This window comes from Vipera ursinii (assembly GCF_947247035.1).
Source record: "Vipera ursinii genome assembly, chromosome: 1".
Classification (NCBI taxonomy): domain Eukaryota; kingdom Metazoa; phylum Chordata; class Lepidosauria; order Squamata; family Viperidae; genus Vipera; species Vipera ursinii.
Genome location: NC_139512.1, coordinates 273,919,523 through 273,946,027, shown reverse-complemented (window position 1 = coordinate 273,946,027; position 26,505 = coordinate 273,919,523). Strand labels below are relative to the sequence as shown.

Sequence of the window (26,505 nt, the reverse complement as noted above, 5' to 3'; positions counted from 1 at the left end):
CTCATCATACAATGACAGAAAACAGGGAAAGGGTAGATATAAACTTTTAAAGAAGTGTTTTCAATAGGGAATAAATGTCCATCCTTAAAGACAATCATTGTGAATTAATAGCTAATGATTTTAATTTAAAATATTTTCACTGGCTTACATGTGAATGTAGATGTTTCTCTAAAATAATTCATCTCTGCAAACTTCTTCAGTATGGACTAATAGTAATATTTTGTTTAAAAAACATACATTTAATTAATTAACTAATAAATGAATCACTTCTAAAAGACTGCTTTTGGTAACAATGCTTAAATTTTGTTCTGTTTGGGTAAGATTAAGATTATGATCCTCGGTAACCAAATGCAAATAAATGATGAGTTTAGTTCTCCAATAGGCTGACATGTGACGTAGCCTTTAAAATGAATACTGGAAAATGTACTAGAAAAGATAATGAGATCTAAGGAATATTTTCTCTTTTTAACAAAAGTTTATAAGAAGCACCAGTTAAATGATTATTTGTAAACACCAACCTATGAATTAATAATAGACATTTTACATCTAGGCAATAGATGTTTATTTTTCCATTACAGAAATTGTATTTTCAGTTAAGGGAAATCACTATTTATCATGCGTGCAACATTTCATCATCAAAACCTAAAAGAAGTATGTGAATTGGTCTTAAGTCATATTCATTTTCACAGCAGTTATTGAAAAAACATTCAATCAAAAGCACTTGTCCATTTAAAGGAAGATGACGATCGTCAGCCCCATTCACATTTTGTATTAAGATGTTACAGAATGGCAGAAAACCTAACATAAATTAAGTCAGATCCAGAATTTATTTTGAGGGAGGGGGGAAAGGAGGGAAGCTTTACAATATATACTCATATAGAATCCCATCTATGAATAATCTGTACCTCAAATTTTAACAAAAATACCATTACAAATGTACCACCCACAAATAAGACAGCCTGTATTTTTCATAGTATTTTGTTAAAAATTCAAGGGTGGGCTTATCTATATTTGGGCATGTACATGAAGATATATTGGTCCTTTCTAAAAACACTACTGTGTATGTTCACAAATATAGGTAGTCCTCAACCTACGATCAAATGGAGCACAAACTTTCTGTTGCTAAGCATGAGTTTTGTTAAGTGAGGTTTACCCCATTTTACGACTTCTTGCTACAATTGTTAAGTGAATCACTATAGCTGTTAAGTTAGTAATATGGTTGTTAAGTGAATCTGGCTTCTCCATGGACTTTGCTTGACAGAAGGTCGCAAAAGGTGATCACATGACCTCAGGGTCACTGCAATCGTCATGAGTATGCCTTTTGATCACATGACCATGTGGATGCTGCAATGGTCATAAGTTATTTTTTCCAATGCCGTCGTAACTTCAAACAATCACTAGATGAACTGTTGTAAGTCAAAGACTACCTGTATGTTGAACTCAATTTGGGGGGATGTATTTTGGCATCTAAAATTCTTAACTTACCCACAACTATATATTCCTTTCATTTAAAAGTGAGATTGTGTAACAACTTCAAAACTAGGAATTATGCACTGAAAATAAAAGTTAATTGGACTATAACCAAACACCAATTAATCTGATGGTAAATATTACAGGATGCAATGGGATTAATTACTGAAAAGTTAGCCATATATGGGATTACACAGGATGAAAAATATTTGTAATGCAGATTTAAGATTTATAGTGTCATACATACCACCTTTCATCATTCCAACTTCATAGCATTTTCGGAGCCTACAAGCCTGGCAGCTTTTCCTTCTGTTCTTGTCAATGGTACACTGGTTGGTAGCAGGGCACATGTAGTCATTGTGACCTATAAAATCAGTGGGGAAAAAAGCTATCAATCTTAAGTGTACCTATGGCACCTTCTGGTTTAGAATTTGCTAAATAGTTTCCCCTGAAATTCGCTATTATTTTTTTAATATGTTGATTCAGCACTGAATAAACCTTCAATGTGCAATTTTTAAATGCCTACAATGTAAACGCGGTGGCTCAGTGGGTTAGGACGCTGAGCTTGTCGATCGGAAGGTCGGCAGTTTGGTGAGTCGAATCCCGAGTGCCGCGTAGCAGAGTGAGTGCCTGTTACTTGTCCCAGCTTCTGCCAACCTAGCAGTTCGAAAGCACGTAAAAATGCAAGTAGAAAAATAGGGACCACTACGGTGGGAAGGTAACAGCGTTCCGTGCGCCTTTGGCGTCTAGTCATGCCGGCCACATGACCACAGAGACGTCCTCGGACAAGCGCTGGCTCTTCGGCTATGAAACGGAGATGAGCACTGGCCCCTAGAGTCGGAAACGACTAGCACGCATGTGCGGGGGAACCTTTACCTTTACCTTTACCTTACAATGTAAACTGGTATAAGTGAAAGTATGACTGCAATAGCTTGTTTTCCAGTGCTATAAATGGTTACCACATTGTTACCCTTTGGAAGACCTGGATAAAATAACAGTTCAAGAAGACCTGAATAAAGTCATAGTTTTACACTTATTTCTTCTGATTATAAGACCATAACTTCCTATCCAGGTCTACCTACCATGCTGCAATTTTTGTGACAATGAATGGTGAACCCCCAAAATACGTATGTACTAGCATTCACCTGAACATTTTATAATAGTAAAGATTAGATTCCAATTAAAAAAACAACAAACCCTCTTCAACTGGCTAAATAAAGTGCATCACGAAATATTTTACTGACAGCAGTAATTTTTTTAACTCAGTTGAGCTGTTAAAGATGGCTGGAATTTGAAAGAACCTGAGTCTCATCAGATCAAGGACTGAAGCTTTTCTTACTATTATATAATGGAAATTAAAATATGCAGCTATCAGATTATACCAGGGACATCGGCTGACTTGTACCGAACAATGTGAATTTTCCTGGAAAGCAACAACTCCATGTAAATATGTTAATTTATGTCACTCCCTACTATGCCTGAAAAAGAAACATTCATTGATAACATTTATAAAGCAGCAACAAAATCTCGGAAGTTAACATTTTCTTAATACTTTATTCTTTGTTTTGACCTATAGTTGGTCATATACAGTACAGCAAAGTATATTTCCCACTTTCAGAGATACATCTGGGAAAGTACGTAGGGAAAAAAAGTCAATATGAGACCACACAACTGAAGCCTTACTGGTTCCCCACACATACACATTTGTGTAAAAAAAAAGTGCAGCTTTATAGTCATAATTGCCTCATGGACTTTCTCTTACCACTTATGGATGGCCCTCCCCATGGTGAAAAATCCTTAGAAAAGAGTACTAATACATAATCATTTAAAAATCACTGCACATAATGGCTGATGGTGTTCTTTTATAATTCAGAAACCACGTGAAATTACCGATACAAATTCAAAACAAAAATAATATTACAGACCTTTTTAATAGGTATTATTTATAATATATTTTATAAAAATTAAAAAAAATATGTTTTTCACCAGAAGTAACATAAAGAGATAATGCCAGTGACTGTAAATAAATTTCATATCAAATTCATGGCACGGTTTTTGCCCAATACTTGCCTCTCATTAATTACTCAATGTATCTCTCTGAGACTTTCCAAAATTTGACACCAAATTGTAATCCTTAATTACTAAATGAATGTAGAATAGGCACACTTATTGCTTTAATCTAATATTTCATCAGTGAAGACCATGAAACAATAGAGACAGTTTTGATGTTCCACTACATTATTCAATCCAAAATAAATTGAGGAAGGCCTATCTATGCCCCCTAGAACTGCTGAGGGAAAGGCGGCTTATGAATCTAATGACTTGGTAATTAAGCATGACTGAAAATTTCAAGACAAAAAAGTCTGGATAGTGAATGTGGCAGTGCCTGGAGACAGCAGAATAGATGAGAAAGAACTAGAGAAGATAACAAAATACAAAGATCTACAAATAGAAATAGAAAGACTGTGGCAAAGGCAAGCAAGAGTAGTACCAATACTAATAGGCACCTTGGGTGCACTCCCAAAACAACTGGAGCACCACTTGAACACCATTGGCATTGACAAGTTTGCTATTAGTCAATTGCAAAAGGCGGCCTTACTAGGAACTGCTTCCATCCTGGGATGATATCTGTAATACCATCAAACATCTACATCTGCCTATCCCAGGTCCTTGGTAAGGACTCAATAGGTAGACAAAAATGCCAGCTCCAGTCTGAACATCTGGCTGACTGTGCGATTAATAATAATAATAATAATAATAATAATAATAATAATAATAATAATAATAATAATAATAATATAGTTGGAAGGGACCTTGGAGGTCTTCTAGTCCAACCCCCTGCTCAGGCAGGAAACCCTATAACATTTCAGACAAATAGTTGTCCAATCTCTTCTTAAAAATTTCCAGTGTGGGAATATTCACAACTTCTGGGGGCAAGTTGTTCCACTGATTAATTGTTCTAACTGTCAGGAAATTTCTCCTTAGTTCTAGGTTGCTTCTCTCTTTGATTAGTTTCTGTCCATTGCTTCTTGTCTTGCCTTCAGGTGCTTTGGAGAATAGCTTACTCCCTCTTCTTTGTGGCAGCCCCTGAGATATTGGAACACTGCTATCATGTCACTCCTCACCCTTCTCTTCGTTAAACTAGACATACCCAATTCCAGCAACCGTTTCTTATATGTTTTAGACTCCAGTCCCCTAATCATCTTTGTTGCTCTTCTCTGTACTCTTTCTAGAGTCTCAACATTTTTTTTTACATCGTGTTGACCAAAACTGGATGCACTATTCCAAGGCATTGTAAAGTGGTATTAACACTTCACATGATCTTGATTCTATCCCTCTGTTAATGCAGCCTAGCACTGTGTTGACTTTTTTGGGCAGTGGCAGCATACTGTTGGCTACTATTTAAGTGATTGTCCACTAGGTCCTAGGACTCCGATATCCTTTCACAGTTACTACTATTGAGCAAGGTACCGCCTATGCTGTAACTGTGCATTTGGTTTTTCTTGCCTAAATGTAGAACCTTTTTTTTCACCACTGAATTTCATTTTGTTAGATAACACCCAATGTTCAAGTCTGTCAAGATTATAATATGGTCAACCTTCTCCTAACAGGAAATTTACTATTAAAAAATAATTAATCTGATAGACTGCCATCAATTTCACTTCACAAATCTTCCAAAGCAATATAAAAGAGATCTGCAATTCTCTTCAGTCCTGATGACCTAAAAAACCTAGGAAGAAGCAATGAACACCATCAGCCAAACAACAATCCTTCCAGTTACCCCTTGGGACCTTAAAAGAATGCACAGCAACATTATTCAACTGTCCCCTGAGCTCTAAAAGTAATAAAAATGTCCTAATCCTTGTTACATATTTTAAAAAAGCAAATAAACTATTAGTGCTTCCCCATCCATTTTTAAGTACATATTGCATTCAACCAATTATATAGTTATTTATAAATTAAATTTAAGACCTATTCAACCATTCTTTTTTTATTTAAAAGCAACTGGGGGCTTTGCAAGTAAAGGGATAGTTTTGTTGGCATTTCCCCACATTTTTTTACACTGTTTTTAATCATATTCACTTAGTACAGCTGCAATTTTTTCAAACTGTTTGCAGAACCTTGCAATTCTGCAAAGGTGCACAGTTGACTGGGCTAATAAGAGAGTATGAAATCAATAAGAGTTCTCCCTATTTCCTCCAGCTATATCCCAGAGGAGAAGAGCAAATGGCAGGCTGCTAGTTTCACATTTTTCCAACTGCATTTTGAAGTTGAGACAGTGGAAGAGAAAGTAATGATTGCTCTCAGTTCTGGAGGCGCAGCAAGGCAAGAGTTCATGTATTTATTTACTGTTATATTTTTATTCCACCATACTTTCCAACAGTGGTGGGATTCAAATATGTGAACAACTGGTTCTCTGTGTGGATGCTACTTCCGAAAGTCCATTTTGGGCCTGGGCATCAAAAAATTAGCTACCAGTTCTGCCAAAGTGGTGCGAACTGGCTGAATCCCACCACTGCTCTCCAAGGACTCAAGGATATTAAAGAAGAGTTCCTATCAATTGGGAAACCAGACTATCCACAAGCTCAGCATTTCAAACATTGCAGAAGAAAACCCAAAGTTTTACTGTGAATGTCTAATGCATTGGCTTAGCTCTTGGACATTTTGTCAATTGTGCTGTCCAGAAGTCTACAGCTGCTTTCGAACTAGTGCAGAAATGTGCGCCTACTTTCAGTGAGATGTCCAGTACTGTAGATATGTTCCCAAATGTGCAAGATTTTTTTTACTAATATTGATTATTATTTATCATCCATTTGGAATTCTTCACCATGCCTGAATTCCCACTGGTTCAAGTGTCGTCATATTGACACTGAGTTCACTATTTTTATAAAGTAAGTCATTGATTTGGATCCATTAAGATTTTTACAGCATCTATCTTTTTCCCCATTTCAGACAATTAATAAAAAGGCAACATTTCTTTTCCAGATATATAACTTTTCCTCAGCCCACTAAATGTTGCTGGTTCAATTTGGCCATAGGAGATTCCAATCTCTGGATATCTGGCTCACAGTTACGTTATCTTGCCTCACTCTTCCCATCTGATAGATTACAATTGCTTTCAGTATGTGGCATATGATCAAACCAACAGCTGGAGTATTGGCATAAACAAAACACCATTAATCATCCATTTCCATTTTCCGACAATCACCCTTGAGATAATCCACATTTTCAAAAACACATATGGCTGAATATTAAGTTACATAATTAAACAGACATGTGGATTACTTTTCTTATACACTGCAAATGATACAGTTGACATCTCAATTTTTGAAATGCCTTTTGCACAGTGGGAAAAAGTCACAATAATATGATTGCTTATAAAAGCTCCTCAAATGGTACAAAATGAATTTGAAGGAATTTACTGTTTACAAATTAAGCTTTCATTAGCCAATACTGTATAACAGGAGTGAGTTTTTGTGCAGTAGAAATGACAGGAAAAATATTTTCTGTTCATTTAAGTTATTTATACAGTATAGTTCTGTAGTAGTTGGCTTCAATTGCAGACTGAGAAATTTTTTAAAAAAATTATCATGCCTTCAAGTCAGTTTTTGACTCCTGGCAACTGCCTGGACTACTGTATTCACTGGAGTTTTTTTCAAAAATGGTTTACCACAACCTCTTTTCTAGGACTGAGAGTGACTGCTCCAGGTCTCCTAGCTGCTTTTGTGCCTAAGGTTTAAGTTTAAGTTTATTATATTTGTATACCGCCCTTCTCCCAAAGGACTCAGGGCGGTGAACAGGGCACATATAAAATACAAAGTACAAAAATTAAAAGAGAATTAAATACAGGGCCCGAGCTAAAACAATAAATAATAATGTAAAACCACAATAAAAACCCCAACAAATCCCCCATCAGGCCAGGCCGGCTTGTTCAAATAAAAAGGTCTTCAGATCGTGTCGGAAGGAGCGAAGGTCAGGCGCCATCCGGAGCTCAACCGGCAACTGATTCCATAAGTCCGGGGTGCCCACAGAGAAGGCCCTCCCCCTGGGGGCCACCAGATGACATTCTCTGATCGGTGGCACCCTGAGGAGGCCCTCTCTGTGGGAACGCACAGGGTGGAGGGAAGTTGATGCCAGCAGCAGGTGATCCCCGAGGTACTCCGGACCCATGCCATGTAGGGCCTTGAAAACCATTACCAAAACCTTGAATCTCACTCAGAAGACAACTGGCAGCCAATGCAGCTCGCGGAGCAGAGGTGTAACATGGGAGTATCGGGAGAGTCCCAACACAACTCTCACGGCTGCATTCTGTACCAGTTGGAGCCTCCGAGTGGTCCTCAAGGGAAGCCCCATGTAGAGAGCATTGCAGTAGTCCAAACGAGAGGTCACGAGTGCATGAGTGACCGTACACAGGGCATCCCGGTCTAGATAGGGCCGAAACTGGCGCACCAGGCAAACCTAGGCGAAGGCCCCCCTAGTCACAGCCACTATATGGTCATCCAAAGTAAGCCGCGAATCTAGGAGGACTCCCAAGTTGCGAGCCCTATCTATGGGGGGGTAATAGCTCACCCCCCATGGAGAGAGATGGAATATTCTGAATATCCCGGGATGCCGGTATAAGGTAGGACTAGAACACTTAGTCTCCTGGTTTCTGGCCTGTGCCTTAACCATTATACCAAACTGTGTATCTGAAAATAAAATTAGCATGATAAAAACTGGCACTGAATTGGAACTACCATTTTAACTGAACTTTCTTTTTCTTCTCGATCAGAATTCTTTTACTCAGCAAAATCATTTTTCAGCAGGAACAGGAAGCTTAACACATTGATCATTCAATGTGTAAGTTTCCTATTAATTCAATTTTCATTCATATTATCTTCTTTTCAAGATGTCAAAAAAGGATAATAAGCAAAAGTGGTACACATTTCTTTTTCACGTACTGACGTACTGTTGTAATCTTTGAGACACTGACTACATTTATTAGAAATACATTATTTGAAAGGGAAGAATTGTATCATACAGCTGTTTTAATAACAACTAAACAGTTGCTTGTAAACTGTTGTTGCAGTAAATTTTATCTTATCAAAGGAAAGCATTACTTTCCTTCTTGCACAAACATTACCAATTATAGAAGTAATGAACAATAATAATCAATCTAAGCATTAGCAATGTTGTTATTTTGCCTAACTGAACTAAACCCTAAACAAAGCAAAAAAAATGAGACAAATAAAAAACACAAAACTTTCTATTCCCCAAAAATGAATGAATAAAGCTTGATGATTTCCCTCATTCTGCCTTCAGATTGATATTTTAGTGGAATCCCTTTTATCAAGCTGGTTTTCTCCCACTCATTTATTATAATGTACCATAATAATTTGTACAGCTTCTACGACTGTAATTATAATTTGCATAGCTTCTGATTCTTTATAACTGATTTAACTAAAATTCACTATAACCTTTTTTTAAGTGAAGCAATTTTATGCATACCAAATAAACGCTCATGTTGACATCTTGCCAAAGAAATGTATAATTTAAAAAGCATAGATGTCAGTTCTTATGGGTATCTTAGAACCAACATGTAGTTTATATTATCCTAAATTAGATAATAACCTGCACCTCACATGATGCATTCTGAGTGTGTACAAACTAGAAACAATATAATTATTTTATCTTTAAGGAAACAATAAGAATACCACAACACCGGAGTCAAGGTGGTTCAGGTGGTTAAACTTATGAGAACAATGATAATTATACTGTAATTCAATATAAGGGAGCAGAAAGAGTAATGCATACAAAATTTAGATATTTAGATAAAGCTATAGAATGAAAGCTAGTGTGGTGTGGTTATTAAAGTGCTAAACTAATGGGGAGACACAGGTTCTTGTCCATCCTTTTCACTTTTCTCAACCTAAGAAAGAAACTAGCATATACATTACAACCCATAATCTTCAAATGAAGAGGAATTTATCCTGCAGTGGATTGATTCAGCCTCCTCCTCCTCATCTTCATATTGTGTCTTCTGCATATGCATGCCTTTGTTTTAATCTCAGTCTTATCCTCATCTGAATATTAACTTATTCCTCTAGCAGCTGAAGTCAGTGTATATACACTGCTGCAGTGTCTGATTTTTGCCATAATGACCACCCTGAAAAATAGCTTAGATTGAAGACAGTATGTCCAACACACAATGATCTACTGGATTTCCATGGCTGAGGGTGGGTCTGCCCAGACCTACTCCAATATATAGTTACTACACTATACCATTAAGGTGTCGGGCTTCGGCAGCCCGACACACGAGGGGGGGCCCCTCCACCCCCCCGGCACACCCGGCTTCCCTCCCACCGACCCCACCTGGTTCCTGCATGGTCCGGAGAGTCCAGAGGCCCGCAACGCTCCCCTCGTCGCCTCCGGACGCGCCGCGGCTGCTTCCAGCGCCCGGCGGCGCGTCATCCCGCGGCTCCCCGGCGTGGAAGGCTCCGAGACCCGAGCCTTCTCTTCTGGCGCTTCCGGATGCGCCGCAGCTGCAGCCCTCGCCTGGCGACGCGACTACGCGCGGCTCCCCGGCTCGGCCGGCTCCGGGGCCCGCGTCGCCTCTTCTGGTGCTTCCAGACGCGCCGCGGCTGCCGGCCTCGCCCTGCGGCGCGTCTGCGCGCGGCTCTCCGACTCGGACGGCTCCGGGACCTGCGCCGCGGCTTCTGCTCCCTCGGAATGCGCCACGGCTGCTGTGCTCGGTCGGCGGCAAGTGCGAGCAACGGACCCCGGCCTGCAGCCTGCCCGGTGGAGGCCTGAGCCGGCTCAATGTCTCTGCGGCCTGGGAGGACTCCGACGCCATGCCTGCGCGGGACTGTGTGGCAACGCCGATAGGGGATGGGTCCCTCCCCCCTATGGTGTCCGGGTGGCTGGGTGACAGGGGGCTTCGGGGGTGGGTGCAGCAGGGAGTGGGTGAGGGAAAAGGGCACGGTGGTGGCGACACGTTGGGGGGGCCTTACCTGCCTGAGCGATGGGCGAAAGGCCTTGTAGGGGAGGGGTGGAGAAGTTATAGGGAATGGGAGGGCGGAGGCATGTTTGGGTGGAGTTTGGGTGGGGTTTTTGGATGTGTATATAGCAGCGTTGGGTGCAGATAGCAGCCAACGCTGGCTTTGTTTCTCGTTGCGGCTATTGCTCTGAAGAATAAAGTGCTTCTAGACTGCAGCAGAAGTCTCTCGTTCCTGTGTTCGGCACCTACCCTGCTTGTTGCAGGACGAGTTTTGACATAAGGAAAGTGGAGTGGCTACTGCACTGATTGCATTTTATTTCAAATGCCAAGCTGTCTTGACTACTATATATCTTGATCCCATATATAGTCCTGGAACCAGTGGTGGGATTCAGCCAGTTCACACCACTTTGGCAGAACTGATAGCTAATTTTTTGTTGCCCAGGCCCAGAATGGACTTCCAGAAGTGGCACCCACACAGAGAACTGGTTGTTCATATATTTGAATCCCACCACTGCTTGGAACTAGAAACTGCACCATTCTGAGAACTGTTATATCATTGTAGATTCTCCCCCGCCCCAAAATTGGACATTTTTCTTAGAAAAACTGAAGAGATGTTTGGTACCATTTTTTTTGGGGGGGGAGTATCAGGCAGCAATGCCACTAAATGTCCCTAGTCTAAGTTCTGTTCTAAATGAATGAATGAATGAATAAACCTTTATTGTCAAAGTACAACTATGTATACATTGAGATTGGCTGAGCCTCCCTTCACGCCCCCCCCAACTCACAGTGACAACAAACCCACCATCGTGATACACCATGTGAGCTAATGGCACAACACACCGGCCTCACAAGTCAATCATACATAAAGTTATTTCCTATTCAAGAGACGGACAGCCCATGGATAGAAGCTGTTCTTCAGCCTGTTGGTATGGCTGGCTATACTCCTGTATCTCCTACCTGATGGTAGGAGAGTAAAGAGATACCGACCAGGGTGTGAGTCGTCCCCGAGAATTTTCCTCACTCTTCCAAGGCAGCGAGCCCTGGCAATGTCATCCAGTAGTGTCAGGGAACAGCCCACGATGTTTTGTGCTATGCTCACCACCCTCTGTAATGTCTTCCTATCTGTGGCTGTCAGGCCAGCATACCAAACCATAATACAGTGCAAGAGGACGCTCTCTATAGTAGACCGGTAAAAGAACTATACATTTTGGTTGCAGCAGTGAGTAACAAAATTACACAGCTGTGGTCATGCAAACTCCACACTCCAAACCTGGCACAGTGCTGCTTCAGAGAAATTTAAGAAGTTTGGCTGGGAAAGTGGCATGGGAAGAGTCTAATTCAGTCCTTCCCAACTATGTATATACATCTTAATGCTTTTCTTGATATTCCTTGCAACTTTGAAGTTGGAATAGAGCATCTGTGGAGAAATGTTTGCTTAGCAAAACAAATGATTACAATTTTTTTCACTCAGTGCATTCATAGCCAAGCTCAGCCCAAAGATACATGATATTTAGGTGAGCATTAAAAAGAAGAGTAAACAAGCAAACAATAAAAACTAAACAGAACACTTTTCTGGCTAGTGAATTAAGGACTTATTAATACAAAATATCTCCAAATGGAAAGATATTTACACTTAAGTGAACTAGGACCACACACAGTCATGACAAAGCTCTAAGAAACACAGTCAAGCCTCTTGATGAATTCCAGTTGCCCACTATAATTGCCTTTTGAAATTTCTTCCATTAAGTCCTATTTATATTTATTGGCCTGATGTTTTGTATCCCATTTATATAATGACTCTTGGCAAAATATTGCAATGTTTCAAATTATGTATGTAGCAGACGTTTCCATGAAGAGATCAAAGAAGCAATATATTAAACTTATTAAACTTGTATGAACTTAATAGAGGCCTTTCTATGCTTTGCTTTAAAGACATTTTAATTCCAACCAAAAGGGTTTATACAGATTACATACTAAATGTTGATCTGTTGATTTCTACTTTCAGTACATTTGGATGAGGAGATTTAATTCCTTTTTCAACTTGCCCAGTGCTGAAAAAGATGGAAGTCCTGGTGCCATCCCATGCCTAGTAGGCTTTGAGAGCTTAACTGAGTAGGCTGCTCTCCTCCAGCTGAATATCAGGAAAAGCTTGACAATCAGAGGGAGAAGAAAACCCCAAAATCATGGCTGTTGGATTGTCCAAGTAGTTGGGCTTGCAACGTTCCTCACATTTGTGCACCACACAGACAAAATCATGGTGCCGCATTGATGTCAGCACTTGGTCCTGTTCTACCTTGACAAGCTAACCATTGCACAATTGAGCATCCTCTCCTTCCAAGTGAGGCAAGTTCAGCTTACTTTTGGGGAATGATAAGGTTTTCTTTCACCTTGTGAAGTGTGAATTAAGGTCCTCCTGCTCCTCCACCGAGAGGACAAGGAGAAAGTCCCCATGGGTCAGGATGTTTCTGTGGTTTCCAGTTCCATCATGGCTGTGCTGGGATACAAGCATGACAGGCAGATCAGGAAGGGGGGGCTCAGCTTACAAAACCAAATCAATGTGGTTGCTATGTTACACTTTCTGTTTTCACACATTCTGCTTCCAATAAAAATCAAAAGGATAAGGAATGTTTGCTATCAATACAAAACAAAGCCACCATGGGTACATTTAAACTGGATTTATTATAGTGAATAAATTATTTCTGAGGTACTGTTCAGCTACAATTCAGTTAATTATTCCTGGCCTGATAATTGCCTTTCAAACATTTTAGAGACTTGGTTGTTATAAAGGGGCTTCCTCCCTATCTCTTCCTATTATCTGAAATTAGAGATGACAAATTGTTGGAGAGGGGCGGGCAACTGCCCCTTTACGACCTATGGACTTCAACTCCCAGAATTCCTAAGACAGCCATGGAAACATGACTTCTGCAAGGATGGCAGGATAGCTGAGGAGCAAGAAAGGCAGGATGAGGTGAGACAATGCTGGCTCAGGAATTCTGGAAGTTAAGTCCATAGGTCATAAAAGAGCTATAGTTGCTTTTAGATCTAGAACAGATTCCTGTCTGACATCATTCTTTGGAGGCTGACTGCTGGTAAAGCTAGTATAGTTCACTTCATCAGATACATTGAGTAGCTAGACTAATGTAGGATTTAAATTGGGGTAAGGTAGAGGGAATGTGGGCACTGGTTGTTTCTTGAGACTCTTGTAGATGCTTCATTTCGACCAATGATTATTTGGGATCTGCACTGCTGTGCTTCTACAATTCTAGTATGCTTCTGGGATTATCCCACAGCTCAGTTATGGTACAGGAAGAAATATATGAGAAGACTTCTGCAGCATTCACACTGGATTTGCCAGGCAGGTTCTTCTCATGCCTAATATGTCTCACCTCATCCTGCCTTTCTAACTCCTCGTTTCTCCTGCCCTCTTTGCTGAAGTCACGTTTCCATGGCACCTCACTGCTGTTAAACTACAGACCTGTGGCAACAACACTAACAAGAGATAGGGGGAATGGGGTTGGCTCTCTCTCTCTCATTATCAGCTGCTTCCCCCTGGGAGAATTGAACTGGGCTCTTAAAGAATACCACGTGGGTTGCTGGAGCAGCTAACGGCTCTCCAGCAACCCAGACTACAAGTCTCCTGTGCTGCAATTAGCTATCTCCCGGTGGCAATTATTGATTCAAACCTATTGGCTGCTGCCTAGGGGCTAGAATATATATTGCGGCTAGTTGCAGCCTTTTCCCCAGTACAGTTTCTGCATGAAATAAACTATGAGCTACCTTGTACTCAGCTTCGCATCTTCATTCCTGCACCAAAGAACCCGCTATTTAACAGTGGCAACGAAGGTGGGATCCTGCTTCACTGATTAAGAGTTGAAGTATACGAGGGTAAGGCAGCGCACGCCAGAGGGAAAAGGCATTTCCCCCCCCCCCATCTCAAGGTCGGCTAGCAAGCTATGCTAGTGACCTCGTGCTCAGTGGACGCATTCCCTGAGCCTGGAAGCAGGATCCAGAAGAATGCAAGAACCAGCAAAAGAATGCCGAAGGTCGGGAAACTGAGAGAATTCGATGTGAAACACCAAGAGGAATGGCCATCATATCTATCACAAGTAGAAAACTACCTCAGGGCCAATCAGATCACGGAAGAAGGACTGAAGGCCGCAACACGGCCCAACACGGCATGTGTGGCCCAGCAACCTTTGATTTGGCCAAGAACCTTTTTGCGCCGACACCAATCGAAGCAGTCTCCTATGCAGACCTCGAAAAGAAGCTACCCGGGCACTTCCAGCCCAATATGTCTGAAATGGCTTGGTGGTTCAAGTTCGACCAAAGAGTGCAGCAACTGGGTGAATCAGCTTCTGAGTTCATAGCGGGCCTGAGTCAGTCTACATGCCTTTGCAAATTCTCAAATTTAGAAGAGTGACTGCGAGACCGGCTTGTCTGCGGCCTACGGGACAGAACGCTTCAGCAGAGACTCTTTGCTAGGCCAAATTTAACGTTTTCTGAAGCACAAGATGAGGTGATGGCCGATGAAGCTGCCGGGGGCGCCGTTCAAACAGTGCAGCCCACCAAATTGACAAAGTTTGAAGAAATGGTCCACCATGAGGACACCAAATGCACCGAAAAATTCTCCGAGGAGGAAGAACCTGAAATCAACCGACTCCAAAAGCAGCCCAACACGAAACACCGAAACAGCCAGGAGCAAGAGGACAATTACAAGGAAGTTCTCTTAATGAGATGTAAGAGGTGCGGTGGCAACCATTTTCACACCAACTGCAGATTGGCGTGCAGAGTTTGCGGAAGGACAGGCCACATCACAGTGGTTTGCAGAGCCCGCCAGAAAGACCGGCCACCCAAACACCAGTCAGAAGAACTGACTAGGAGAGGTAAAATGGCTCCTAGGCCCAAATCGAAAGGAGAGCTACAAGCATTCTTGGGTCTCCTAAATGTCTATCTCACATTTCTACCTCATAAGGCAGCAATAGCAAAGCCCCTCCACAGGCTTCTAGATAAGAAAGCTCCATGGAATTGGACTAACTTACATGAAAAAAGTTTCCAGGAATTAAAAGCACTATTGTCAGAAAAGTCCACTATAACTCACTACAAAGAGTCTAAACCTGTATGTCTTGCATGTGATGCATCTCCCTATGGGGTGGGGGCAGTTTTAAGTCATATAGAAAAAAATGGGAGGCAGGTTCCAATAGCATTTTACTCAACGACATTGTCCTCTGCTGAGTGCAACTATGCTCAGATTGACACAGAGGCCCTGGCCATCGTTGCGGGAATAAAAAAAATTCCATGACTATTTATATGGCAGGGATTTCACGGTATACACTGACCACAAACCTCTGTTGGGACAAACAAACACCCCACATACTTTCTCCAAGAATGCTGAGATGGTCTATATTCCTATCTACATGCAATTTTAAATTAATTCACAAACCGGGCAAGGAAATGGGCCATGCTGATGGCCTCAGCAGACTACCACTGCCACTAATGGATCTAGATCTGGCTCCAGCTGCTAGAATATTGTCCATACAGGACATATCTGAATTTCCCCTCCATGCAGGGGACATTGTTGCTGAAATTGCCACAGATAAAATACTTAGTAGAGTGTTGTCATGGGTATACACGGGCTGGTTGGAAAAAAGTCCAGGCTCAGAATTTCAGAGCTATTTTGTCAGGAGGCATGAGTTATCTGCACATAAAGGGTGCATATTATGGGGGAACAGAGTCATAATTCCCACTTCCCTAAGAGACAGGGTTTTACAGTCATTACATGAAGGCCATCCGGGCATTGTCAGAACGAACGCTTTAGCTAGAAGCTGCCTACGGTGGCCTGGCCTTGATAAGACCATTGAGGCTCAAGTCCATGGTTGTTATACATGCCAGCAATCTAGGCCTGAAATGCCACAGGCTCCAGTTCACAGGTGGGAGGAAATGCACACTCCCTGGTCTAGGGTTCACATAGACTACGCTGGGCCTTTTCAGGGGCAGTTCTTCCTGATAGTAATGGATAGCCACTCCAAATGGCTGGAAGTAATTCCAGTTCCTAACATGACTACTGCTAGGACCATCCAGGTGCTGAGAAAACTCTTTGCACACATGGGTTGCCAGATGTCTTAGTTTCAGACAATGGGGCCCAATTCACTGCTGCTGAATTTCAGGCCTTCCTTAGAGGTAATCCCATCAGATATGCAACGTCTGCACCTTTTCATCCATCTTCTAATGACCCCTATCTTATGAAGTGGGGTTGGAGGGAGGGCGAGTTGTCAGACGACACATTGATCAGCTCAGGAAACGGTTTCCAGAATGGCCACTAAGTGAGGACTGCATCATAAGTCCCTCCCAACATCCTCAAACGTACGGCCAAGCCAGTCCTCACATGGACTATCAGGACTTTTCCTTCTTAACCGAGGCAGAACCGGAGGGAGAACTGGGGAACCCTGGAGTGCAACATGGGTCCCCTGAAGGAGCAAGCCAACCGAACTTCAGCAACCGCTGCGCCTACTCTGCCGAACAGTCTGACTCTGGGGTGGGCCAACCTGGAGAGGCCAGCCAGAGTGCATCGAATCCCCTTGACTCAGGAGCACAAAGGGACACAAGTCTACCCAGCCCACTGGGTAAGCTGGTAGACCACAAAGTGAGGGGAACTCCGAGACGTTCCTCTAGGGCACACAAGCCTCCTTCATATCTTGCAGATTACATTGTAAAATAAAGAGCTATATATTGTTGTAATTCCTGTTGCCACTACACTACAGAAACTAGTGCTGTGATGTAACTGTCTAATAGTGCCATTTTTGAAACCTATTCATTGATACGTTTTTTAATAACATTGTAACCTACATTGTTTTTTTACTTTTATTATTATTATCACTTTTTTAGTGTGTTTGGATAATGAGTCTTGACAATTATTGAGACTAATTTGGTGTTATTATGGTCTGATCTAAGAGGGGAGGGGTGTTATGTACTGGGCTATTAAAGAATACCATGTGGGTTGCTGGAGCAGCTAACGGCTCTCCAGCAACCCAGACTACAAGTCTCCTGTGCTGCAATTGGCTATCTCCAGGCAGCAATGGTTGATTCAAACCTATTGGCTGCCGCCTAGGGGATAGACTATATATTGCAGCTACTTGCAGCCTTTTCCCCAGTACAGTTTCTGCATGAAATAAACTATGGGTTACCTTGTACTCAGCTTCATTTCTTCATTCCTGCACCAAAGAGCCCGCTATTTAACAGAAAGAATGGCAGCAGCATCAAGCAGTGGGCAAATATTTCTGTAGATTTAGAGACATGAAAACAGTTGAAGACATGCCCTAGAGTTCAGCTTCATTTGGTTGGTTCTCCTTCCCCTTTCTTTTTTCAATTTTTAAGGCTATTTATTCTCTCTCTCTCTCTCTCTCTCTCTCTCTCTCTCTCTCTCTCTCTCCATCATCATCATCATAAAGTTGGAAGGGACCTTGGAGGTCATCTAGTCCAACCCCCTGCTCAGGCAGGAAACCTTATACTATTTCGGACAAATGGCTGTACAGTCTCTTCTTACAAACTTCCAGTGTTGGAGCATTCACTGCTTCTGGAGGCAGGTTGTTCCACTGGTTAATTGTTCTAACTGTCAAGAAGTTTCTCCTTAGTTCTAGATTGCTTCTCTCTTTGATTAGATTCCATCTGTTGCTTCTTGTCCTGCCTTCAGGTGCTTTGGAGAATAGCTTGACTCCCTATTCTTTGTGGCAGCCCCTGAGATATTGGAATACTGCTATCATGTCACCTCTCGCCCTTCTCTTCATTAAACTAGACATACCCAATTCCAGCAGCCATTCCTTATATGTTTTAGCCTCCATTCCCCTAATCATCTTTGTTGCTCTTCTCTGTACTCTTTCTAGAGTCTCAACATCTTTTTTACATCGTGGTGACCAAAACTGGATGCAGTATTCCAGGTGTGGCCTTACCAAAGCATTGTAAAGTGGTATTAGTACTTCACTTGATCTTGATTCTATCCCTCTGTTAATGCAGCCTAGCACTGTGTTGACTTTTTTGGCAGCTGCAGCTCTCTCTCTCTCTCTCATATTAATTACAAACACTTGGAGTTTATTCAATCATGACACTATCTGTTTATTATTTTATGGTAATTGAAGCTTATTTATAAAGTTGCTGGCATGGGGAAGATCATCATTCAAGAGAAAGATGAAAAAGGAAAGTGTAAATACTGAACTAAATAGATTTTTTTATATGTGCCTCTCAGACTAAACTTCAGAAACATTAAATTGACATTAAATATATAATAAGAAAAAAAATCAGTACATCACTCTGTTATTGTAAATTAAATATAAGCTGTTGTCAAACAGGAAAGTACTTGTTCATTAAAAATTCTTAGAACCTCTAATGTGGGGAAAGAAAACCATAATACTTTTATCTGTTATTTATTTAGCAGAAAATTTTCATTTATTGAAGTGAAAGGGAATGTTTTAATGATAGCCTTTAATGAGAGGGTATCTCATATGATTACATAAATAAACAATAATTTATACTAACTATATTAATGTGAGATGTTGATTACATGTGGATTATCAACAATTCATTTTATGAACCTGCAATATTATTACACCAAGCATCAATTAAAAGTAGTTATGGGTAATTTCTGAAATGAAAACAAGAATGTGAGTAGGAATATAGCTATAAGGAAACATAAAATAATTGAAGCTAATAATGTTATTAATTAATATTTAAAGATGTATGTGAAGGATTGTTTAGAAAAGTCAACAGCAGCAGATTTTAGACAGCAGAAATTTTGGCTGAGTAAATGGTTCTTTTATCTGGGTCCAGCCCGTTTTGTTTTTAAACACTGACAGAATTACAGAATTTTCTGGTTAAAGTAGCTATGCTAAGTGAGCTTTTGGTATACATAGTATGAAATCTTTAGAAAATATTCAAAATTCATATGTTGCAACATTAAGAGGTCAAATACATTTTACATGACTTATTTCTTGCAAGAGGAATTCTATCAGATTCAAAACCTGCTTAAATATGGTGTTTAAAATTGAGGCAAATAAAGCTTTAGGTGCCTGTATTTTTTTAAAAAATCATACTTCGATCCGTTGAAATCAATACAGTAATATACGTTTCAGTGACTCAGCTGTTAATAACCTATATAAATATTCTCTGGTCTATTTATGGACAACAAAATTGCAGGATGGGCCATTTCACTGAATGTTTCACCAGAGAACAGAAGGTATATAATAGTCCCACAGGGTGGAATTATTATTATTAGTGACTTAATATATATTGTCCCCTAAAATATTTGTCTTAGTTTCTGCAAATAGCAGTGACAACTATGTGGGCTTGTGGTATCTCAACTTCATAATGTGTTACACCAGAATGACCCATTATTCTAAGCACTGTAAGGGGAAAATACCTGCTACCATCCAAAAAACCAGGTAGAAAGTTCTGTAGAAAATTCTGCAAAACGTAAGAAAATAAGAAAAAGAACAAGTCTCAGAAATATTATCAGAAAAATATACTCTGATCAGTTTGGTTCAACTGTCATTCCAGTAGGACCTAAGCATTCTTCAAATGTGTAAAGAAACAATAATGCAATGTAACTGGTTGAATTGTCTGTGCAGTTTGGGCCCTGTCTGAAAACCAATCTAATTGCCATTAGATCCAAATACAGAAATACTCAGTTTTAAGAACAGAAGCATTTGTGAGCCTCATTCAATATTCAACAGAACACAAATTTAACAAATCAAAGCTTGTAAGAGTATATTACTTTCCAAAACAATCTGTTCTATTGTTGAACAACCTGTACCATTAGGAAATTCTTCCCATTGTTTTCTTGAAATCTGCTTCTTTATAATGAAAATACATTGTCTGTTGTCATCTGAATCAATACTGAACAAGTCTATTCTATCTTCTACATAACATCCCCTCAGATACTTGAATATATTTCACTTGGTTCTTTACAGACTTCTCCATAAACATAATCAATACTTCCAACCATTCCCATAAGTATTTGCTTTCTGAACACTTATCATCTTGATTGTTTTCCTCTGGACACACTCCAGCTTTGTAATGTCTTTCCTACAATCCAGTGCCCTGAACTGGATGCGACATTTTAGATTTGGTCAGTCCAACAGAAAATGGAAAGGAGTAATGGCTTTTCTTCATCTTGACACTATATTATTCTGTTGATACATTTAAGGACGCCATTTGAGTTGGGAATAGAAAAGGGAGAAGTTAGGGGGTAGGGGCATCTTACTGTTGGTTCATGTCTTGTTTGTGAACCACCAAGACACCCTATTTGCATGTTCTAACCCTATTTGCATGTTCTGCTGCCCAGCATGAGCACACACACCCATGCTATCTCATGTCTTTGATTTTTTTCCTGTCCAAAGAACATTAGACAGTAACTTGCATTTGTCAAGATCTTTTTACATCTAGAAGCTATCCTAAACTGTTAACTACCTTCTGTAACTGTGTATTTTCTGCAGATTTGATCATTATATTTTGAACCCCTTATTTTAAGTCATTTACAAATCAAACAATATATATGGTAAAGCACAAGTCTTGCAGTTTGCCATTTGACATGGCCATTATTGATATATAGTTGTTAAATGCAATTTTTGAACCAGATCTCTATCTCTCTCTCAGAAGTACCCTGAGGATGGGCTCCAGCATGAGTCCAAAAGCTCAGAAGTACTGTATAAACCCTCTGGTACTGGTGACTGACTCAGATTGGATCCTGCAGATTTCTGTCCAATTAGCATTAGTATAATCTACCCGACATTTTATTTTAGTAGTATTACAGGATGTTAGATGCAGGGCTTTTTTTCTCATAGAACACTCAGAACGGTGTTCCGGAACCTTTTTTTTTTTTTTTTGCAAAAACAACAACAACAAAAAAAACAACCCAGCTCCCTTATTGGTTTTCCTAAGCCAATTACAGGGCTAGCAATCTTGGCTCTTTTTTATGACTAGTGGACTTCAACTCCCAGAAATCCTGAGCCAACCATGCTGAGGGGAAAGGGAGAGGTTTCCAAGCTGAGCCAGGCTGGCTCAGGAATTCTGGGAGTTGAAGTCTGTGAGTCATAAAAGAGCCTGCACTAGAGGAGGACATTAAAATTATTTACAGGATTACTTCTTTAGCAACTAAACTTTTAGAATCTAAAACAGCTAATTCAGAAAAGCCAACAGGAAAGAACCTCACATTTTTCATCTGCTTCTGTCTTTTGGAAGGTACGACCTATACTATACCTGTGCATTTGATTTTTCTTGCCTAAATGTAGAACCTTACTTTTTTCACCATTGAATTTCATTTTGTTAGATAGCGCCCAGTGTTCGAGTCTGTCCAGATCCTCCTGTATTTTAAGCCTGTCTTCTGGAGTATTGGCTATTCCTGACAGCTTAGTGTTGTCTGCAAATTTGATGAGTTCCCCATCTATCCCCTCGTCCAAATCGTTGATGAAGATGTTGAAGACCTCTTCTAGATTTTCCTCTTGCCTTTCCGAGTTAACTCCTTGGTCTGTCATTGAGCAAGAATTGACTTTGTAGGGAAGCATATTATCATTTGATATATATTTAACATATGTTCTACCTTTATTTACCAATTATATAATATTTGTATGCAATCCACATGGCGAGGTTTGGGGAAACTTACAATAGAAAAAATATATATTTAAAATCATAAAACATCGCCTGGCCCGCACCACCTCCACTGCCCGCATTGCGCAGCCCCGCCATATAGAGTGGGCTTTGCTGCCCCCACAGCACCAGCTGCGCCGGCTCCAGCCCCAGGGAGGGGAGCCCACCGCCAACACCCTTTCCACCTGTGACTGCAGCAGCACCGCCACCCCACCCCCACCCCTGCCTCCTGCGCCCTCCGAGATGAGAGTTCCGGCACCTTTTTTTTTTTTTTTTAGAAAAAAAGCACTGGTTAGATGCATTTCTGAACTGAAAGTACACCATACCCACCACACTTCTATGGCCAAGTAAACTAGTTCTTCTATCAAAAGAAGGTTGATTTTGATATGACTCATTTTTGATAACTGCTGTTCATGCCTGATAAGCAAGGTATTCCTTTTAAATGCTTAAAAACTGTTTAATAATCCTATCCAGAGTTTTGATGCCAGTAATTACTCAGGTCCACAATTTTCTCCTTTTTGAAGGCACAATATTTGCCCTTTTCCAGTTTTCTGCTACCAATCTACTTTCTTTTTCCAAATAATGGGCTCGCTGTTTGATCATTATGCCTACCTTTTATCTCCTGTACATATTGCTTTTAACTTCGCCTCGGTCCAAGGTTGCCTGTATATGTACAATGCTTTCCTAAACTGTCCTATTATCCTATAACTTGTGTGATTGTCACATACAATTGTGATAAGTGAGACTTTTTATGATTAGCAATGGAATGCCTGGGCTCATGAATAAGGTACAAAAACAGATGTGGGCTGGAAACAGATGTGGTGCTTTCTTAGCTGTGACATCTGTGTTGGGTTTGTAGGGATGATAGGGGACTTTCTTCTTCAAATATTTCAGAGTATTGGGTTCCGATTGCTTCCATTCTATCAGTATAGGAGCTGGATCACTGCCCCTGAACAGGAACATCTGAATAACAATCTACTGTTGCCTCAGAAGAAAAAAAAGTGGGGGGGGAATAGATGAGAAGAGATACCTTTGAAATCTAGTGACAAAGTGGCAGGAAATTATGAACACTCTGTGCTTCTTTTTCAACCAACTATTTTGATCTATGATTCATTCGGAATATAAAACGATCATTTTTTTTTTAATAAATGTTATGTCACATTTACAAAATAGAAATCTGTTTGCTTTCATAACATGAATAATCAGTATGTGTTGAGAATATTCTTCATTTTCTGGGCGAAACATCAACTGTGACTTTAGCCACAAATGTAGTTTTTATTTCTTCAGACTTATAGAAGAGAAAATCTGTGTAGAACATAAACCAACTATTCATGCTCCCACATAAGCGGGGGTTATAAACTACATCAATGGCTTAAGTAATGCTTGTGATGGTTCCTTTTTCCCTAAGCAATTTTTATGGAAAGAAGATTTAACTAAGCAATAAGGCTAAGTGCTTTTGCTTCCTGTCTGCTTCATGGAAACAGCAGCTAAAGCTGAAAACAAACAGATTTCCCAAAATTACAGTAAGCTGAAAAGAGCAGGAAGGAATAACAAGTGAAACGATGGCTCTAGTTAACGTTGTGAGCCAATAATCAATAGAAACTCAAATTCGGCAGACTGGCCATGGGAACAGAGACGCTACTAGGCTTTCACATATCAACACAACACAGAAAGGTGTTCATGCGAGAAAACAATTAAACATGCAGATACTGTTGACTTTCAGGAGTCACTACAATCAAGGGGGAAAAGTTGAGCTAGGCATATGACAGAGAACAAATGCAGCCTAGACTAAACCCTACATGTATTTAAAGGATTCTTTCCTTTCCTGACATTATTATAAAACTCTATTCATCACTGTTCCAGCAAGGAAATGCAAACCAAACAGAATTTTACTCATTTCCACTCTTTTTCTCACTGATGCTCTTCTCTAGGATAGCTTTCAATGTCACCCATTCAATTACTATTTTGTGAAATTAACAATAAATAGTATTATTTTGGAAGGAGCAACTAAACCTTATAGTTACTTATTCCCTAACAGGAATGTGAGTAGCTTACATTGCAAAAACCACTTACTCACGTTTGACTCATTTGCATTTAAAATATAATAAGTTATAGGCTAAATAGAAAATGGCTGAAACGCTTATCAGTTCAAGGATAAGAGTAATCAAGAGAGTTTTTCTGTTTCTAGTCCTTGTTTAATGAAAGTTGTAAGAGATAATAGCAATAGCACTTAGACTTATATACTGCTTCACAGTGCTTTACATCCCTCTCTAAATGGTTTACAGAGTCAGCATATTGCCCCCAACAATCTGGGTCCTCATTTTACCAACCTTAGAAGGATGGAAGGCTGAGGCAACCTTGAGCTGGTCAGGGTCAAACTGCTGGCAGTTGGCACAATTAGCCTGCAATACTGCATTCTAACCAAAGCACCACCACAATTCTACATAAAATACTAGTTCATAAAGCTTGCAGATAAAAGTGCTGTGTGAGTTAACAAGTAATTTAAAATCTATTGACTTACAATAATGATGGTAAGAAAGACCTTTTTGATTAACAATTTTTATTATAATTAGCATCTAATGAAGTTGAGTTGCAGTACAAGACCAGTGCATGTAATCCTCATTTCCATGTACTGAGTTCCTGTTCAGCATATGGTACATGAAAACAGACTGTCAGTGTTTGCAAAAGAGTTTTAAAGAATTCAAATGCCAATCTCATCTTTCAGCAGTGCCACCATTTTCATCCCAGCCCTGTTTCTGCAAAGCAAGAATTTACACAGCCTGCATCTTCATACCACGTTTTCCTTCTCTTAAAATAAGAAAAAGATGAAAGCACACAATTGGCAAAGAAAAAGAAATTTTTTTTCCTCATGTGGATCATTGCTGCTACTGTAAAATAAGTTTTTTTAGTGTTTAGTATTCTTACTGGACTATTGTGTTATCCAACCCCAAACAACTCAATTTGGAAATGTTTTTACAAAATTAAACAATCATCTTCACTGAAAAAAACACCTCTTTTCACACCTATGTTGTGCATAAAAATAATAAATACTGTTGTGTACTGGGCTCTTGTTAAACACCACGTGGGTTGCTGGAGCAGCTAACGGCTCTCCAGCAACCCAGACTTTAAGTCTCCTGTGCTGCAATTGGCTATCTCCAGGCGGCAATGGTTGATTCAAACCTATTGGCTGCCGCCTAGGGGCTAGAATATATATTGTGGCTAGTTGCAGACATTTCCCCAGTACAGTTCCAGCACGAAATAAACAATGAGTTATCCTGTACTCTGTTTCGTGTCTTCATTCCTGCACCAAAGAACCTGCTATTTAAGAGTGGCAACGAGGATGGGATCCTGCTTCACCGACTAAAGAGCTGAAGTATACGAGGGAAAGGAAGCGCACGCTGGAGGGAAGAGGCATTTCCCCCCCCCTCTCAAGGTCGGCTAGCAAGCTAAACTAGCAACCTCGTGCTTGGTGAACTCATTCCCTGAGCCTGAAGCAGCATCTGGAAAACACAGGAACCAGTAAGAAGAATGCCAAAGGTTGGCAAATTGAGAGAGTTCGACGTAAAACACATGGGGGAATGGCCATCATATCTATCGCAAGTACAAAAATACCTCAGAGCCAACCAGATCGCGAAAGAAGGACTGAAGGCCACAACACTACTCTGCGTGTGCAGCCCAGCTACCTTTGATTTAGCCGAGAACCTTTTTGCGCCGACACCAATCGAAGCGGTCTCTTACACAGATCTCAAAAAGAGGCTAACCGGGCACTTCCAGTCCAAGATGTCTGAGATGGCTTGGTGGTTCAAGTTTGACCAGAGAATGCAGCTTCCCAGGGGGTCAGCGTCAGAGTTCATAGCGGGCCTAAGGCAGGCCACACGCCTATGCAAGTTTTCAAATTTAGAAGAGCGACTACGAGACCGGCTTGTCTGTGGCCTATGGGACAGAACGCTTCAGCAGAGACTATTTGCTAGGCCAAATTTAACATTTTCTGAAGCACAGGATGAGGTGATGGCCAACGAAGCTGCCGGGGGCACCGTTCAAACCGTACAGCCCGCCAAATTGACATAGTTCAAAGAAACAGTCCACCATGAGGATGCCAAATGCACTGAAGAACTCTCCGAGGAAGAAGAACCTGAAATCAACTGACTTCAAAAGCAACCCAATGTGCCACACCACAACAGCCAGCCACGAGAGGACAATTACAAGGCAGCTCTCTTACAAAGATGTAAGGGGTGCGGCGGCAACCATTTCCACGTAAACTGCAGATTTTGTTCAGCCACATGTAGAGCTTGCGGAAGGACAGGCCACATCGCGGTGGTTTGCAGAGCCCGACAGAGAGACCGGTCACCCAAACACCAGTCGGAAGAATCGACTAGGAGAGGTACTGGGGCCCAGGGTCCAGTTAGTGTGGGATTCTTCAGAAGCCA

The 26,505-nt window shown here is 40.7% G+C and overlaps 1 protein-coding gene across 1 annotated transcript in view; it reads right to left on the bottom strand.

Annotated features, from left to right (window-relative positions):
* The window catches only part of ESR1 (estrogen receptor 1), a gene marked incomplete at both ends in the record, with an annotated part of 169,545 nt that overhangs the window by 79,460 nt on the left and 63,580 nt on the right, over positions 1-26,505 (bottom strand). The window contains one exon of the mRNA XM_083348730.1: positions 1,718-1,834. Coding sequence (XP_083204856.1) covers positions 1,718-1,834 — 117 coding nt within the window. The remainder of the gene's footprint in view (positions 1-1,717; positions 1,835-26,505) is intronic.